The 16,324-nt window shown below is 32.4% G+C and overlaps 1 protein-coding gene across 2 annotated transcripts; it reads left to right on the top strand.

The window, feature by feature from the left end:
• The first annotated feature begins 613 nt into the window (after positions 1–613).
• Positions 614–15,609, top strand: LOC116141986. 2 transcript variants are annotated; one of them, XM_031427451.1, is made up of 11 exons: positions 614–1,052; positions 1,127–1,247; positions 4,336–4,421; positions 6,200–6,608; positions 6,708–6,808; positions 7,822–7,888; positions 12,431–12,658; positions 13,269–13,727; positions 14,173–14,245; positions 14,890–14,963; positions 15,037–15,249. In XM_031427451.1, the coding sequence occupies exons 1-11, from the start codon at positions 682–684 to the stop codon at positions 15,106–15,108; spliced, it is 2,061 nt and encodes a 686-aa protein (XP_031283311.1). In that variant the 5' UTR covers positions 614–681; the 3' UTR covers positions 15,109–15,249. The 2 variants fall into 2 exon arrangements, with proteins under 2 accessions (XP_031283311.1, XP_031283310.1); XM_031427450.1 differs by lacking the exon at positions 14,890–14,963 and having other exon boundaries at positions 615–1,052; positions 15,037–15,609.
• Positions 15,610–16,324: the final 715 nt, after the last annotated feature.

Genomic DNA, 16,324 nt, shown 5'->3' with positions numbered 1-16,324 from the left:
TTAAAAAAAAAAAATTACATAGGTACCACTTGATATTTAAAGTAATAATCTCCTTATATATCAAAGTTATATATATACATGACTCAATTAGGAGACTTTTAAACTATTCTTTATACTACATTGATTATGAGCTATTACCTATACCACATTAACTTCTAACTATAAGCTAGGTTGGTGTTATTTTGAACAGTTATTTTCTATATCATATTAACTATACATAATATGTACTTGCATTAAGTTTAATATTAAAAAAAAAAAAAGAATGTCTCAATAAATTAATAATTTATTAATTTATATGATTAAATAATATATCGATCAATTAACAATTTTTTATGATTCTAAAAATATTAATTTATTAAAGTTTAACTATATTTAATAAGGAATCGTTGGTGCAATTACTTAACTCTCTCTCCGAGGAGTGAAGATAAAAAAGGAAACCACGTAGTTTATAATTTAGGAAGGTCGTTAGTTTTGTTTAATCCCCAAAGTTTGGCCAACCACAATGTCCCCCAAAAGATTTGCTTTTTTTGTTCCCAAATAATTTTCAACCATACATTCCGTAGACAGACACGAGCCACTCATTAACCTGTAAGAAATAACTTAACACGAAAAACTTGTGGTCTACTGTTGTGTTGTAGTTGTAACAGTAGAGCACTCAGTCCCTCTTCCACTCACCTATCCATGATCGTCCCTTGCAAAGCTTCAACCTTCAACAACGAACCTATACTTGCAGAATTTCCATTCCAAATATTTCAGCGCAGCAAAAGCAAAAGCAAATGTTGCGTGGTCTCATTTAAAAGAAACAGAATCAAACTCAACAGTAGCAGAATTTACGTTTCCAAGGATAACTGTAATTATAACAATGGAAATGGTAATGGGAAGATTAGGGTTGAGAAAGGAGCTAACGAGGTGCGTTGTGAAGTTGAAGTGGTTTCATGGCGGGAACGGAGAATTAAAGCCGAAATATCGGTTAGTGCAGATGTCGACTCTGTTTGGAATGCTCTCACCGACTATGAACGCCTTGCGGATTTTATCCCAAATCTTGTTTCCAGGTCTGTGAATATTGTTATATTATGCTTTGAATGCACTATTTTGAGTTATAATTAACGATTGTTATTTAAAACAGTGGGAGAATTCCTTGTCCACATCCTGGGAGGATATGGTTGGAGCAGAGAGGTTTGCAAAGGGCGCTATACTGGCATATTGAAGCTCGAGTAGTATTGGATCTCCAAGAGTTTCTTCATTCAGTAAGAATCCCAAACTCATACTCATTGATATATTTTTTTTTCCCTTGAATATTGGTAAAAGAATGATACATGTGCTAGTTCTAATCTTTGGCGCGAACTGGTATTTGAATTTACAAAGACTTAGATGAGAGACTTATGGTTCATACATTATCTGCCTCTTCGCTTGTTTTTGCGCTGAGTATTCGGAAATTGTATATAAGTATGGAAAATAAGCTTGTAAGCATCTAGGGAAAGGTTGTGCTTGATGTTCTTTTATCTTTTTTACGAAGAAATTGGTTGTAAAGATTGATTAGGTCAACCCTTGAAGTGTTTGCATTTAGAAAGTTTTGGATGCCAACCCAAGGGGAAAGTTGAAAAAAGTGGAAACAAATATAAGCTACAACTTCTTCCTAGCCCACCACTTTAGTCATTATGCAAGTGGAAAGAGAGATTTCAAGAGCCATTTAAACTAGTGAAGAGAAATTAAAGTTAACTTCTTAAACTCGCTTTGCTTCTCTTCTCTCATTTTAATTGTAAAAACATTTTGTTTGTCAACAAGCCATGCTACTAGGCCTAGCAACTTGTAATATTCTGGATACAATTATTAGTAACAGAGTTGGAAGGCTATATAATTAAAAAAAAAAAAACAGAAATGTAAACAATTATTTAATAAAAATCTATGTGTAATCTTGAGTTATGGAAAGAGTGATACTATGAAAACCTTGGTGATAGAGGTTCATAGTAACGTTGGTGTCAGTTCATCTCCATCATCCATTTCTTTTTTTTCTGGAGCAAACTTCTGTTTGTAGAACTGTGTAAATGAATTTACCTCCAGGATAGTCTGTTCACAAACAAACTTCTCTGGCAGCTTGGTAGAAGCACAAGGGAGGGAAGGTGTATGCTTAATTAATTTCGATGAACATGATATTCTGCTCGATTTGATTAAAGTGAAACGGTCATGGTAGCAGGCATAAGGAATGGAATCAAATAATCTGAAGTTGCTTCTCTCACATGAGAATCCATGTTAGTGTGCTCACAGTCAGTAAATAAAGTGAGTGACTGTGAAAATAGTGGTACAGCTGCAAGCTTCACTGAAAGTTGCCACTGTAGGTTGGGTCTCTATATGCTTCTTGATGGAGCCTCCTCTGAATTTAATTGATAATGAATATATAATCACTTATTCAGCCTGGTTTAACATAGGTTATCTTCAGACGTGTAAAAAGTCTATAGTGATCTTTAATTTGACAAGATTTTCAACTATTAACTCTTGATTTTCATCTTCCATTCGTTGAATATCTTTTCTTACTTCATTTTTTTCAACTTTAGTTCTAACATGATGAAGCAAAGGTTGTATATTTTCCAGAATATAATTTTCTCAATGAGTGGAATTGAAGAAAAGAACAAAAGCTGTAAAAGAAAGAATGAACTTCGATTCCTCTGTTATATCACTGAATTCTAAATGCTTTTGTTCAAATTGGGAAGGAGTTTTGCATTCACTTTTTGTATAGACAGAAAAAATTTATTTCCAAGGAGGGCCTGTTTCAATTGGCGATGTAGACATTTATTTCTGATTGTATTTATATGGGATGGTCACCCTTCTTAGGTTTTAACTCAGTGGTCAACCTTTTTTTTTTTTTTTTTTTTAATCTCATTTTACAACTTTTCCATTTTAGTTTTGCTGAATTTGAACTAAAGTTTTTTAAAATGGTTAAAACATGTTTTAGTTTGGTGCCAATGCTTGGTCTTTGATTCATGACTGCATACTTGACATAAATGAAAAGACACAGGCTTATCTGAAAGTAAATATCTCAAAGCACTTGGAGTTAAAAATGATAACTTATGAACAACTGAAGTAATGTAATTGCAGAGTTAGTCAGGGGACGGAGTACTGGACAAGTTGGTCACAATCTACTGTCGTGTTATATGGAAGAAATGAGATGATATTTTATGATGAACATGAAAGCTTTTAAGCCCTTTTGAGTTTTAATAAAGGTAGAATATTTTTTATGATTTCTATGGTTAAGTGGGTAAGTAGTTGTGTAGTTGTCATCAGAATATCAGAAGCAATTTGTATAGAGGATCTTTATCTATTTTTAGTTAAATGTCAACTGTTGCAACAATATGCTTCTTGCAAAAGGTTTTTTTTATTGTAGTGAGTGTTCGTTAGGTGCTATACAGATGCATATTAGTATTAATCTCAATGAAATTGCAGTTAGTAATGAATGGAAGACGTGTTATCTCTAATCCGGTGGCAATTATGTTATTGAGATAGAAACTATCTCTGGGTTTTGGATGTTTGAGTTGGGAATGACAGCTGATTATCAGTCCTGATAGAATTAAAGTAGTCAGACTCACCTGTTTAATCTGTACTAAACTAACATGAGTAGTATTTTCTTCTTGAATTCAAAACAGACAAAGTGTTAAGAGAAATTAAACTGCAATTCTTATTGACAAGGATGAACTGAAAACTTAGCTGTTTAGTGATTTGTATCAAAGGCATGTACCAAATTTGTCTTGTTAATTTTAGACTACAGTTTAACTGATTAACTGCAAGGAAAAATATAAATTTTATAAAATTTTATTAATGAATGGCTTGGTTTAGGGCCTGGCTTGACCATTGGAGATTTTGTTGAAGCATGTCCCCTCTTCAATATTTATGTGGACACTGAATTTCAATTCATAAGCATCATGCAAGAAGAAGATGCTTTCTTGGACAAACCTTGGTTGACTAGAAGTTTAGCACTGACTCTTCAGTGAATAATATTTTGACAATAGAGGTCATGTTCTTGTTATGCTAATCATATACATAATTTCTTAGTTTGACTTTTTGGATCTTCATCGTATTCTAATCATATCCATTAGGTACCAGTATAATTGAACTCATACCATTTGCTAATATGTAGTTAAAATGGATTAGATAGGTTATGTTTTCTCCTAGGAGAGGATCTGACACCCCCACCACCCAAAACCTCTTTCCTACTTTGGTCGTTTTGTTGGTTTGGTAAATGACATCAAGTCCTTGAAATTTTGCTCTTATCATCATTCATTTCTTTTTGATTGTTATATACGTGTGTGGACATGGAATGTAAATAATTGTGTGATATTTCAGGCCAATGATCGGGAACTCCGCTTTTCAATGGTTGACGGTGACTTTAAGAAGTTTGAGGGCAAATGGTCCATAAAATCTGGTACAAGGTAGAACCAATATACTCATGTTCAAATCAAGTGTAATTTATTATAAACGAAAATTATCATTCCAACTATCTCACTGGCTTGTTTTTACTTATTAAGAGTAGATTTCTACTTTCTGTTTCACTGATTTTGTGGTTGTAATAACAATGTGCTTCAAGTTTTGTTTTGGGATATCCTTTGATTAATACGTAGCAGAATTGATAGATTTTTCTCTTCAAAATCAATTTTTTCCAATCTGACATATTCTACTGTTCCCTTACACTTTCTTGTTTCTGTCTGTCCATCCCACTTTTATTTTTCTTTCAATAAAATATATATAGTTTGTATAAAAACGGAAAAGGTATTTTTATAGGAGAAAGACTTACCTTAAATCAACCTTAATTTTTTTTTTTAAATTTTATATATAAAAACAGAAAAGACATTTATATAGAAGAAAGACTTGGCTAAATCAACCTTAGCTTCTCGTAGCCTTCATAGACGCTCCATGTGTGTTTAAACCATTCAAAATAAGCTCATGCCTCCCACAGTTCCTAAAACATACACAATAGCACTTGTTAAATCTCACTTCCTAATTATCGAGCTCATAATTTCCTGAGAAACCCAACCTCTCCTGTTGTTGCATGCAGAAGAGATTTTGAACTATTGGTGCCTCTTTGCCATCAACTTGAAACAGCTAGTTGAATGACACTGATTCAGCAGATCTGTCCTCCATCATCAGCATGACCACCACTTGATCCAGCACTGTCCAATCTGTCTAGCCTCATGAATTTTGATACCTTGTCATTGTCTTGTAGAGGAGAATGGCATTCTCCCCCATATTTTTTGGTTGAAAAGGTCACTGGTAACTCGTACCTTTCTTTCTCTAACACTAGTAGATCACTAGATCTCCACTCGATCTACAGATTCTTGTTGGTGGTTCTTGTAGCTGCCATCATTGACTGCTTGCACTGCACACACTGGCAACTCTGCATGGTCTTTAATTTTGTTTTTTCATGACCAGAAATTATTTCAGCATTTTTGGTCAGTTGAGTCCTTCCAAACCGTTTCACATGTTTTTTTTTTTTTCTTTCATTTACTTATTTTTTTGTTTAAAGCTTAAAGCACCTATTCTAAGTGATGCATGTAACAACTACTCAATTTTTTTTTTTTTTTAATCTGTGAGTAGATTTTGAAGGCTTGTGAATGTATTTTGCATTGGTCAATTGCCTATATGGTCGTACCTTTATTTTCAGAGTTATGGAACAAGCTATCCCAGTTTGAACAAGGCATCTATAACTTTTCTTTAGTTGCCATTAAGACTAGAAAATTCATGATTAGACCATTAACTGCATAGGGATATCACATACTATTCACCCTTATATTACAGCACCAACTTATTAGCGATCCAAAATAGCATTGCTAGGTTAAGTAGAAACCCAAATAGAAATGAAAATATTTGTAGGAGTGACTACAATAAAGTTGTGAGGCTCCTTACATTGATATCATGAAATTAGGAGAAGAATATATGTAGAATAAAATGACCTTGAATCGAAAAGACTTTGGGGTCAATATCTAGCTGGAACTCTCTTTTCTCTGTCATTTGTATATTTATTTTCTATATTATTATAACTATTATTTTGGGTTGATCCATTATAGGTATTCTCAATTTTTTTACACCCTTAATTAATCAATTAATTTTTTTTTTTTTGGAAACTATTAATCTGGGTACAATTCTTTCTTTCTTTTTATTTTTTTTAATTACTTCACGCGATAACCTTTTATATCTTTTTATTTTCTGACAGGTCGACGACCGCCGTATTAACATATGAAGTCAATGTGATTCCTAGATTCAACTTCCCAGCCATTTTTTTGGAAAGAATAATCAGATCAGATCTTCCTGTGAATCTTCAAGCCTTGGCTTGCCGAGCTGAAAGAAGTTTTGAAGGGAATCAGAAGACATTATTAATAAATAATTCCTTTGGTCAAATATCTTTGCCTGTCCTTGCTTCACCTGGCATAGACTTGGATAGTTCCCTGCATGAGAAGGCATCTGGAAAGTTTAAGGAACATGTAGCAAACTCCAATTTTGGTTCCGTGCCGCCATCTCAAAATGATTTAAATAGTAATTGGGGTGTATTTGGAAAAGTTTGCAGACTTGATAGGCCTTGTGTGGTTGATGAAGTTCATCTTCGTAGATTTGATGGCCTATTGGTAACTCATTCACTCTAGACTTCAATGAACAGGTCTTCCTGTCTCAGGGAGGGCCATTTTTGTTTTAGCTGATGCTGATAAAATGGTTTTGGGCTGAAGGAAAATGGAGGTGTTCATCGCTGTGTTGTTGCTAGCATAACCGTGAAAGCTCCTGTTCGTGAAGTTTGGACTGTTTTGACTGCATACGAGAGTCTTCCTGAGTAAGTGATATGTCCTTGTCTTCTGTATGTAATATATTATCCTATTTAAGTTTAACCCAAATATTACACAGATTAGAGAGACTACTTATTCAATTTCATAGACTTCATATTATCTCTGTGCTCTTTTACACTAGCTGCTTCTGTTGCATTGGATACCTTTTCTGTAGAGATATGCTTATCACCTAGCCAAACTCAAGGAACTCATCAGAGTTTCTTTGATGGGTTTTATATTAAGGTCTGAAGAAATTAGGTCTCCTGATGGGAATCTACGAATGAGTTTTAGTAATTATTTTAGGAAAAAATTTGTTTTAGGCAGATAATTAATTGTTTTAGTTAGATTTATTTTCCTAATTTAGTTTTGTTATTTGAGCAGGCTTTGATACTGAATACTGATAACGGGAATTGGTTATTCCCTTAAATTTTTCTTGTTTTTACTCTACTAGTTTATCTCCTCTCTCCCTCTTGTCTATTTTATTGTCTTCTATCCTCATTTTCTTTTATGAGCCACTCTTTCTTAACCTTCATTAGAGTTGTATTCAGGTACTTCATTCAAGTTAGATCTACTGCATCTTGCATATCATAGTCCACAAAGAAATAATTGCAAAATATACATCTTTCCACTCTTTGCCCTGGCTAAAAGAAACTTAACCGAGTGTAGTCATTTCATTCATTGTATCCTGAAAGGTCAAGTTCCTTTTCTCTTGGCTTTGTCTAATTTTCATCTCATTTTAAAAATGAATGAACAAATATATAGAAGAATTTTAAAAAATCTTGAGTAGCACGAGGTATGTTTATTCGGGCATCACTTCTCACTGATTACTAGAGATATCATTTTTATCTATTTATATATATGATTGATGGACTAAAAGAGTTGTTGTCTAATTTTTGTTGTATATAAGCTTCATATTTTTAAAATTACAACAAAATACCAGCTAAACAAGTCTTCTTTAATCAATTTCCGAACAAAGTTTTATTCTTCTTGATTTGTTACCTTATAAGATTCCTTATTGTAGGTTTGTTCCAAATTTAGCTATCAGTAAGATTTTGTCGCGAGAGAACAACAAAGTCCGCATTCTTCAGGTATAACTCATTGAATTCTTACAGTTGGTCCGTTCTAATAATGTTTTTCCTTCTTTGAGTTTTTGGGTTTAAACGCTTATCTACCATAATAACATTGTGGTTTACCTAGTCCTTTGGGCTTGTAAGATGTTCAAAAAACTCTAGGGATTATTAGAGGTGCGTGTAAGTTGTCCCAAACACTACGATTACCACAAAAAAAAAAAAAAAAAAATAATAATAATAATAAAAAAATTAATAATAATAATAATAATAATGTTTTCCTTACAAAAGGTTTGATGAAATTAACACTAAGGGTGCGTTTGGTTTTGAGAATGTTTTATTACTGAAAAGATAGGATTACCAGGGAGATATATTACCTTGAAGATTACTAGAAATATTATATTATATATGTTTGGTTAGATTAGAATAAATTGATGGGTACAAATAATTAATATGTTTGGTTGGGGGTGTTAAATAATTCAATATTCTATTTCCTATATTTCATATTAAAAACGTAATATACATCCTAGTATATATTTACCTCTATGACAATTACACAAATGCCCTCAATATAACTATACACTATTTCTATCACTCCCCCTCAAGTTGGAGCATATATATCTATCATGCCCAACATTTTACAAATGTAGATTACCCATTTAACAACTAGAGACTTGGTAAAGATATAAGCTAGTTGTTCCCCTGTTTGAACATGATTAGTGGCACTCAATTTTTGTTCAAGCTTTTCTCGGGCAAAATGACAATCCACTTCTATATGCTTTGTCCGCTTGTGAAAAACTAGATTATTTGCTATATGTATGACTGTTTGGTTGTCACACCACAAGTCCATGGTCCTTGGATCACCAATTCCATTTTCTCCAAGAAGATGTCTTGTCCATATAAGCTCACACATCACCAATGTCGTAGCTTAGTACTCAAATTTTACACTTGATCTAGCTACAATAAGTTGTTTCTTACTTTTCCAAGAAACAAGATTTCCTCCAACAAAGACACAAAATTCAGTCACAGAACATTTGCTACAGATGATCCTGCCCAATCCACATATGAAAATCCTTCTACTTTACTATGACCATGATAACTGTAAAGAATCCCACAGCCAAGAGCTCTTTTGAGATATTTTAAGATATGAAGAACCGTATCCCAATGAGATGTCCTGGGAGATGACATAAATTGACTCACCACACTCATTAAGAACGTAATAACTGGGCGGGTTACTGTAAGATAATTCAATTTCCCAACCATCCTTTTATATCACTCTGGATCATCAAACACCTCTCCTTCATCAGCATTCAATTTCGCATTAGGAACCAAAGGAGTATCACAAGGTTTGGCTCCAAGTAAGCCTGTTTCAGTCAATAAATCTAACACATACTAATGTTGAGAGAAGACAATTCCTCTCCTACTTCGAGAAACTTCGACTCCTAGAAAGTAACTTAAAGAGTTGAAATCTTTCGTGTGAAATTTGGAAGCCAAAAAGTCTTTGAAACTATGAATGCCATCACTATCACTATCACTATCACTATCACTATCTGTGATCACAATATCATCAACATAAACAATGAGAAGGAGAATGCTAGCACTAGATTGCTTACAAAATCAGACAAAGCACAAACATATGTCATCTGATCGGTTTCTTCTCCTTTGATTCAGATGATTCTTCTCGGTTTTTTTTCTTCTCCTAATCTTTTCCAATAATATCTGAGTGTGTTTTTCAATGGTATCTGTTCTCCTAATCTCTTCCAATAATAACCAAGAAAGAGATCGTCGGCTGCCAAAATAGAACGAAAACGAAACAGTAGCAAACTCTAGCTCTGATACCATGATAAATAAATCATTATTCTATTTTCTATATTTCATATTAAAAATGTATTATACATCCTAATATATATTTACCCCTATTACAATTACACAAATGCCCTCAATATAGCTTTATACTATTTCTATTAGGGGGGAATAAAAGAATTCTAAGAGAAGCCTTTTACTAAATTGCCCTTCTTTTTCAATATAATAATAATAATAATAATAATAATAATAATAATAATTACTATTATTACTACTACTTCTTTTAACTCCTTACATTTGAGAATTTAACTAAAACACCACAGCTATAATAAAAGTTTAAAATTTAACAAAATACCCCCAGCCACCCAAAATGACTGCCAGTCGCTAGCACCACTGTCGAACGCTGTCGACAATCACCAAAACAGCACACGATCGGTTGGATCTGACTAGTTGTGCATTGATTTAGTCGTTTTCGGCCAAATCCATGGTTGTAAACAGTCATATCCATGGATCTTGCCGGAAATGACTATGGATCTGGTCGTCGTTTTTGGCTAGATCAGCGTACGGCTGTTCGTGCGCCATTCTGACGACTGCCGGAAACCTCCAACAATGGTTACCTATGGCCGATAGCCATCTTTGGTGGTTGAGGTGTTTTGGGTGGTATTCATATAAATAGTTTTCAAAATAAGGGTATTATTGTCAAAAAATTTAATTACTTGGGGGTAAAATGGTAACAAAATTAAGATTAATTTATGTAAAATGACGACATTTCTATCCAAAAAATTAATTGCTGAGGTTACAGAAGTCATTTCGCATAGTTGGACTAGTTGTTATTTGGTAGACATATGATGATATTTGTGTATGAAATGTTTTTTAATTAATGGTAAAATTGGCATAAAAATTGGATTACCTCGGTAATCTTTTAATAACAGCTCTGGTTCAGTATTCACATAACCCCTTATATCACCTACAGTAATTACTATTGGTATTGGAAGATTATTAGAATATTTTATTATTTGACAACCAAATAAAGTAATGTCTGAAATCAAAGATACATTACTGGAGTAATCTTCCTCAAACTCTAACCAAGTTTGACAAATCGTACCAAAGGGGATTGTTTTCTAGTATTGGATTGGGTTTAGTTGGTTAAGACTATATAATAAATAGGACTAGGTTTGAGTAATTATTAAATCCAAATTTTGGAAAAAGACCTAGGTAAAAATAATTGGATAAAATCGATTTGATATTTAAATATAGATTTTGAAACATATAGATATTTTATCTATAATAATTGATTAACAAAATTATTATTATAATGTTAATTAAAATAATTATTTCGATCTAGCCACGCCCAAGCCGATTTAGCTAGTTGTGACTAGAATGCTAGCCATGCAATGACAACGGTCTGGCCTAAACCCCCGGTTTGGCCACTCCAGTCCAGGCCAGGACATGGCTAGCGGCGCTGGCCACGCTGGTTGCTGTGCCACTTGCCAAGGCCCTTACGTTTCTTTTTTTTTTTCTTTTTCTATATTTTAATAATCATAAAAATAATAAAACAATTTTTTAATTATTATTATTTTAATATGAATTTAATTTTTAACTAATTTTTTTTAGTATTATATGAATTATAAAATATTAGACGCTTATCAAAATACTATTTTTACCCTTAAAAATGTTAAATCTAACATCTCTAACAACATTTCTTCCAATTGTAAGCTATTTTGAAACTTGTGTCTCTTTTTTCTTAGTTACATAAAACATTGCCCCCCAATTGATAATATTCCTATAAAAGTAGCAAACTTGCATGCCTGTGCTGCAGTAAATAGACCCAAGGGAGGGGCAGGTCTATTATATGTGCTTTCCCTACACTAGTCCATGTTTTAACCCATGCAGTCCCAAATATAAAATGAGAACTTGGTTTATGTGGTTCAGTGAATGACGAACAACGTTTTCCACAGGCTTCTAGTCTCACCAACTAAAAGCTGTACGCCAGCATAGGCCAGTTCAAAATGAAGAGTTTCCTAATACAGCCAGTCATCTTTCTTTTGTCTAGCAAAACTATTTGTTGATCAATCAGTAATGGATTATTTAGCTCATGCATTCAAAAGCTCAAATAATAGTTTTCAAGTTCAAAGTCTAGATTATGAAGGTATGCTTCATGCTGAAATGTGTTGTGATTGGATGACACTATAGATCTTGTTGAATTGAAAGAGCACTTTGATGAAGAAAGTTCAGTATATTGTGACAAAACAGAAGGATCACTTTTTGTTTGGTCAACTGTATGAAGTAAAGAAAGACAAACAATAAGTCAATACATTATTATTATTATTATTGAGAAGAAACATATAAATATCGTTGATAGATATAATTATAGAAAGTGAAAAAGTTGTCCACAAAAGTTAAGATCCATTTAATGGATTACAAAAGTCAATACATTGAACAAGAGACATTGAGGCCTCTTGTCAATTTCATATTGTGTATGAATGTAAACAAAAGTAATTCATAATGTGTATGAATGTAACTAAAAGTAATTTAAGCCTGTTGATGTTCATTAGACTCTTTGCTTGTTAATTTCTATATTAAGTTTGCTATCATTTTACCAGTAGAGAATGGAAGAATCAAGCATTTCATCATTTCTTCTGTTCAGCTAGCAGATGTTGAATACTGACTTCTGTAGCTCAAATATATATAGTCTTTGCATTAAAATGTCAATAATGTTATCAGTTAAAAATTCCTATACCTTACAAGAACTTTGTACAGGAGGGATGCAAGGGCCTACTGTATATGGTACTTCATGCACGTGTTGTTCTAGACATATGTGAACAACTTGAGCAGGAGATTAGTTTTGAGCAGGTTGAGGGAGACTTTGACTCATTTCAGGGAAAATGGATTCTAGAACAACTGGGTAGTCATCACACACTATTGAAGTACACTGTAGAGTCAAAAATGCACAAAAATTCATTGCTTTCTGAAGCTATTATGGAAGAGGTATGTAAATAATATGTTATAGTGACATTCTGGGCATTAGGTCTTGCTCATAAATTGTTATACAAGTTAGAGTTGAATGTGAAACATGTAGTGTGTATCTGAAGCTAACTTGAAAGTACAGGATTTCTGTCAAATTTTAGGGCACGTTCGGATAATCCATGAAAATAAATTGCCAAAATTTGCTTCATTCTGGGATATTTTTATTTTTGTAAATTTTACCATTCTTGACAGATTATTTCTGAAATGTCAACCATTGTCACATCTGTTCACAAATGTTTATTTAGTGGAATTTCATTAATTATCAAAAGCGACTGTTGTTCGTAGTTTTAATTTTTTCCTATAATTCTTTTGAAGTCCATAGATGTGAACCTTCAATTCCCAAATTAATTATATTTAATTCCTTCTATACCAGCATTTAATACGGAGTGTTCCATTTAGATCCTTTCATCATCTGCTTGGATTAGAATTTGTCGTAGAACTTATTTATATATATATTAATGGAAAATCTATGATGAAGAAACTATTTGTTTATTTCATTTAGATTTATGCCGTGAAGCAACTTAAAGGAAGCTTTATAAAGATATTGATAGAAGAATTTTGGAGCTTGTAGGTTATCTATGAAGATCTTCCATCAAACTTATGTGCTATTCGAGATTATGTGGAGAAAAGGGAAGCAGAAAACCCTGAAAAAGCATATTGTGACAGACAATCAGAGGAATTAGTTGCCTCATTCAGCAATAGCAATGAAACTGATTATACGGAAATAGCTAAGCAACTTTCTAATTTAGATGGTCCAAATTCATCTAAACAAAGACCTAGAGTTCCAGGTTTGCAGAGGGACATAGAAGTCCTTAAAGCTGAGCTCCTAAAATTTATTTCAGAACATGGGCAGGAAGGATTTATGCCTATGAGAAAACAACTTCGTTTACATGGTAGAGTAGATATTGAAAAAGCCATTACCCGCATGGGTGGATTTCGAAGGGTATCGTCATTGATGAATCTCTCCCTAGCTTATAAGCACCGCAAACCAAAGGGTTACTGGGACAACCTTGAGAATTTACAGGAAGAGGTATGCAGTTTATTTTTTGTCAGTTTTGAAGCAACAATTCACCTTACCAATTATGAAAATTCCAGTATTCAAGTCTTATGCCCATATTAATGCTAATATTATCAATTTAAGAAGTTGGTCAAATGAATTTTAGAAATTAAGTACCTGTTTTTATTTAACAAAAAGTATACTTGATGGAGAAATATTGAGGGAATAAATTAAAAGTTGATTAAGTATTTCAGGGAGCATATCATGCAGTGATTTTTTCCCAATACATAAATGCTATATGTTACAGAATTAATAATGGTGTTCTGTTTACTGAAATCCTATGAATTAATGCTTCTTGTAATCAACTTGATTAACACAATCACTTTCATTTATTATGTTCTTTAGAAAGGTGTAGTCAAACGCAATAAAGTTGGACCTAAATGCAATAACTTCTAACATCACTGTTTTTATTTTTCAGATCAGTCGATTCCAGAGGAGCTGGGGAATGGATCCATCATTTATGCCCAGTAGAAAATCTTTTGAGCGTGCTGGTAAGAGCTCTTTTTGCATCTCCTTTATGTTACATCTTTGTCACATCAAATTCTAGGTGGCTAGCTTCATATGAATTTCTTTTAGTTAGACTGAATATACTACAGTATACTCATGAGAATAATTGTTTGAATAGAAAATTAGTCTTAGAGGATTGTCGTTAGCTGATCTAAAGCAATTTTAAAATGTTAAAGTTCACTTAGAAGTGTTTGGTAAAACAGGTCCAAAATAGCTTGCAAAATAAGAATCATCTCTCACATGTGAATTCTGATTTTTAATGAAATTTGTATTAGTGATTATATCCAGTTCTATAACGCTTCAAATCAAAATGTCTCTCATATTTATCCACTGTATCAGTTATTAAACTTTGGATCATAAGATCTTTCTGTATTAAATTGTTCATACAATCATGACATCATTCATTGTGCTATCTTAAATTAGTTCATGAATTGTGAATCTCAAGTTTGTCAAGTCTGAAATTTGTTCATAAAACCATGACACTATACAATATGCCATGTACTTGTTACACAGGGATTTTGGCCAAAATAGGCACTTGGGATTTCAAAGTGTGATTAATGAAAAATTTTGTTTCTAAAAGTTTTTATTGCATATAGTAGCATAAATATACTCAAAACTCATTTTTAAGGAACCTTTTTCTCCCAAGTTGCGACATTTCAAATAGAAGTTAATCAAATGAATTCATCGCTCCAACTTGGCTGGGTGATTCAATATTTTGCTTTTCATTTTTTCTGTTTGCTTACTTTTTCATTCTTCTCAAAAAATTATTTTGCAGGCCGTTATGACATTGCTCGCGCATTGGAGAAATGGGGAGGCCTCCATGAAGTATCGCGCCTTTTATCGCTGAAGATGAGGCACCCCAACAGACATGCAAATACTGGCAAGGATAAGAAAACTGATTATGTAGCATCTATGGATTTAGAAGGTGAAGGTAAAATTTCATCTAAACCTTATGTTTCTCAAGATACAGAAAAATGGATCATGAAACTGAAAGATTTAGACATTAATTGGGTAGAATAAGCATGTATTGTAGCCGAGTATGTTTCATATTAATGTCGGGAATGCATTTTTGTTGAAAATTGCATAACATTATTTTGTATATAAGAATTTCAAAGTTAGATTAAACTTGAACTATTTCTTTTATGGCTAATTTAATCAATAATTCTGTATAATTAATGTGGTTTTTTATGTGTCAGTCTTATATTGTTTATAGGAAAATGGAGGATTTATCATATCATCCTATAATTGTTATGGTTTATCGCATAACTAGTCATATTTATTGAGATTCTAATACTGAGAATTTAATCTACCCTCTGAATATCTACTGCGTTATTTCTTTATAAATATTGAAAGTTTTGATATACTTATTTCGAGTTAAAAAAATTTATTTTGATATATTATTGAAATAATTTCTATTTTCTCACTAAAAACAATATTCATCATTAATAATTTTTTTTTCCTTTCAAAATCATTGTTCGATATTATGTTGCTTACGGAATTAATTTTTCTTCGTTGGTGAGAGGAAGTCTATTTTGTAATTGTAACTATTAACTTTTTATTGAAACTAACAAAACACAGGTAGAGCTTCTTTATAGTGATATTCCATATAGGAATAACTTCTATGTAGTTTTAAAAAAAATTTGGTCCTAACTTGGGTCTGTTATATAATAATAAATTTCACGTTGTAATAAATTATAGTTTCTCTATGTCTCGTTTTAAGGAACTTGCCTCTACATAGTAATAATTGTATGTATATTATAAAAAAATATATATTATGTTACATTAAATGTTTACGATGAAATAAAATATTTATCTAAAGTTGTTTGAGACAATGATTTATATTTTAGAATTGTTATCATATATTTTGTCTTGCGGGTATGTAATAAGTCGTCAATATGGACACCTTCTTGTTAAAGCCAAAATATTTCTAACTGTATGTTTGGAGTTTTTTGGTACGAAACTTTTGGTATTTCTGTACTATATTCATCCTTAAGATTATCTCCTTCCTCTTCTTATCTAATTCCAATAATGATTTCTTCTTCAGTTAAAGCATACACGACTTG

Source organism: Pistacia vera, unplaced genomic scaffold, assembly GCF_008641045.1.
Source record: "Pistacia vera cultivar Batoury unplaced genomic scaffold, PisVer_v2 Contig402, whole genome shotgun sequence".
NCBI classification, from domain to species: Eukaryota; Viridiplantae; Streptophyta; class Magnoliopsida; order Sapindales; family Anacardiaceae; genus Pistacia; species Pistacia vera.
Note: the sequence above shows the minus strand (reverse complement) of the source record. Positions and strands in the feature narration are given on the sequence as shown.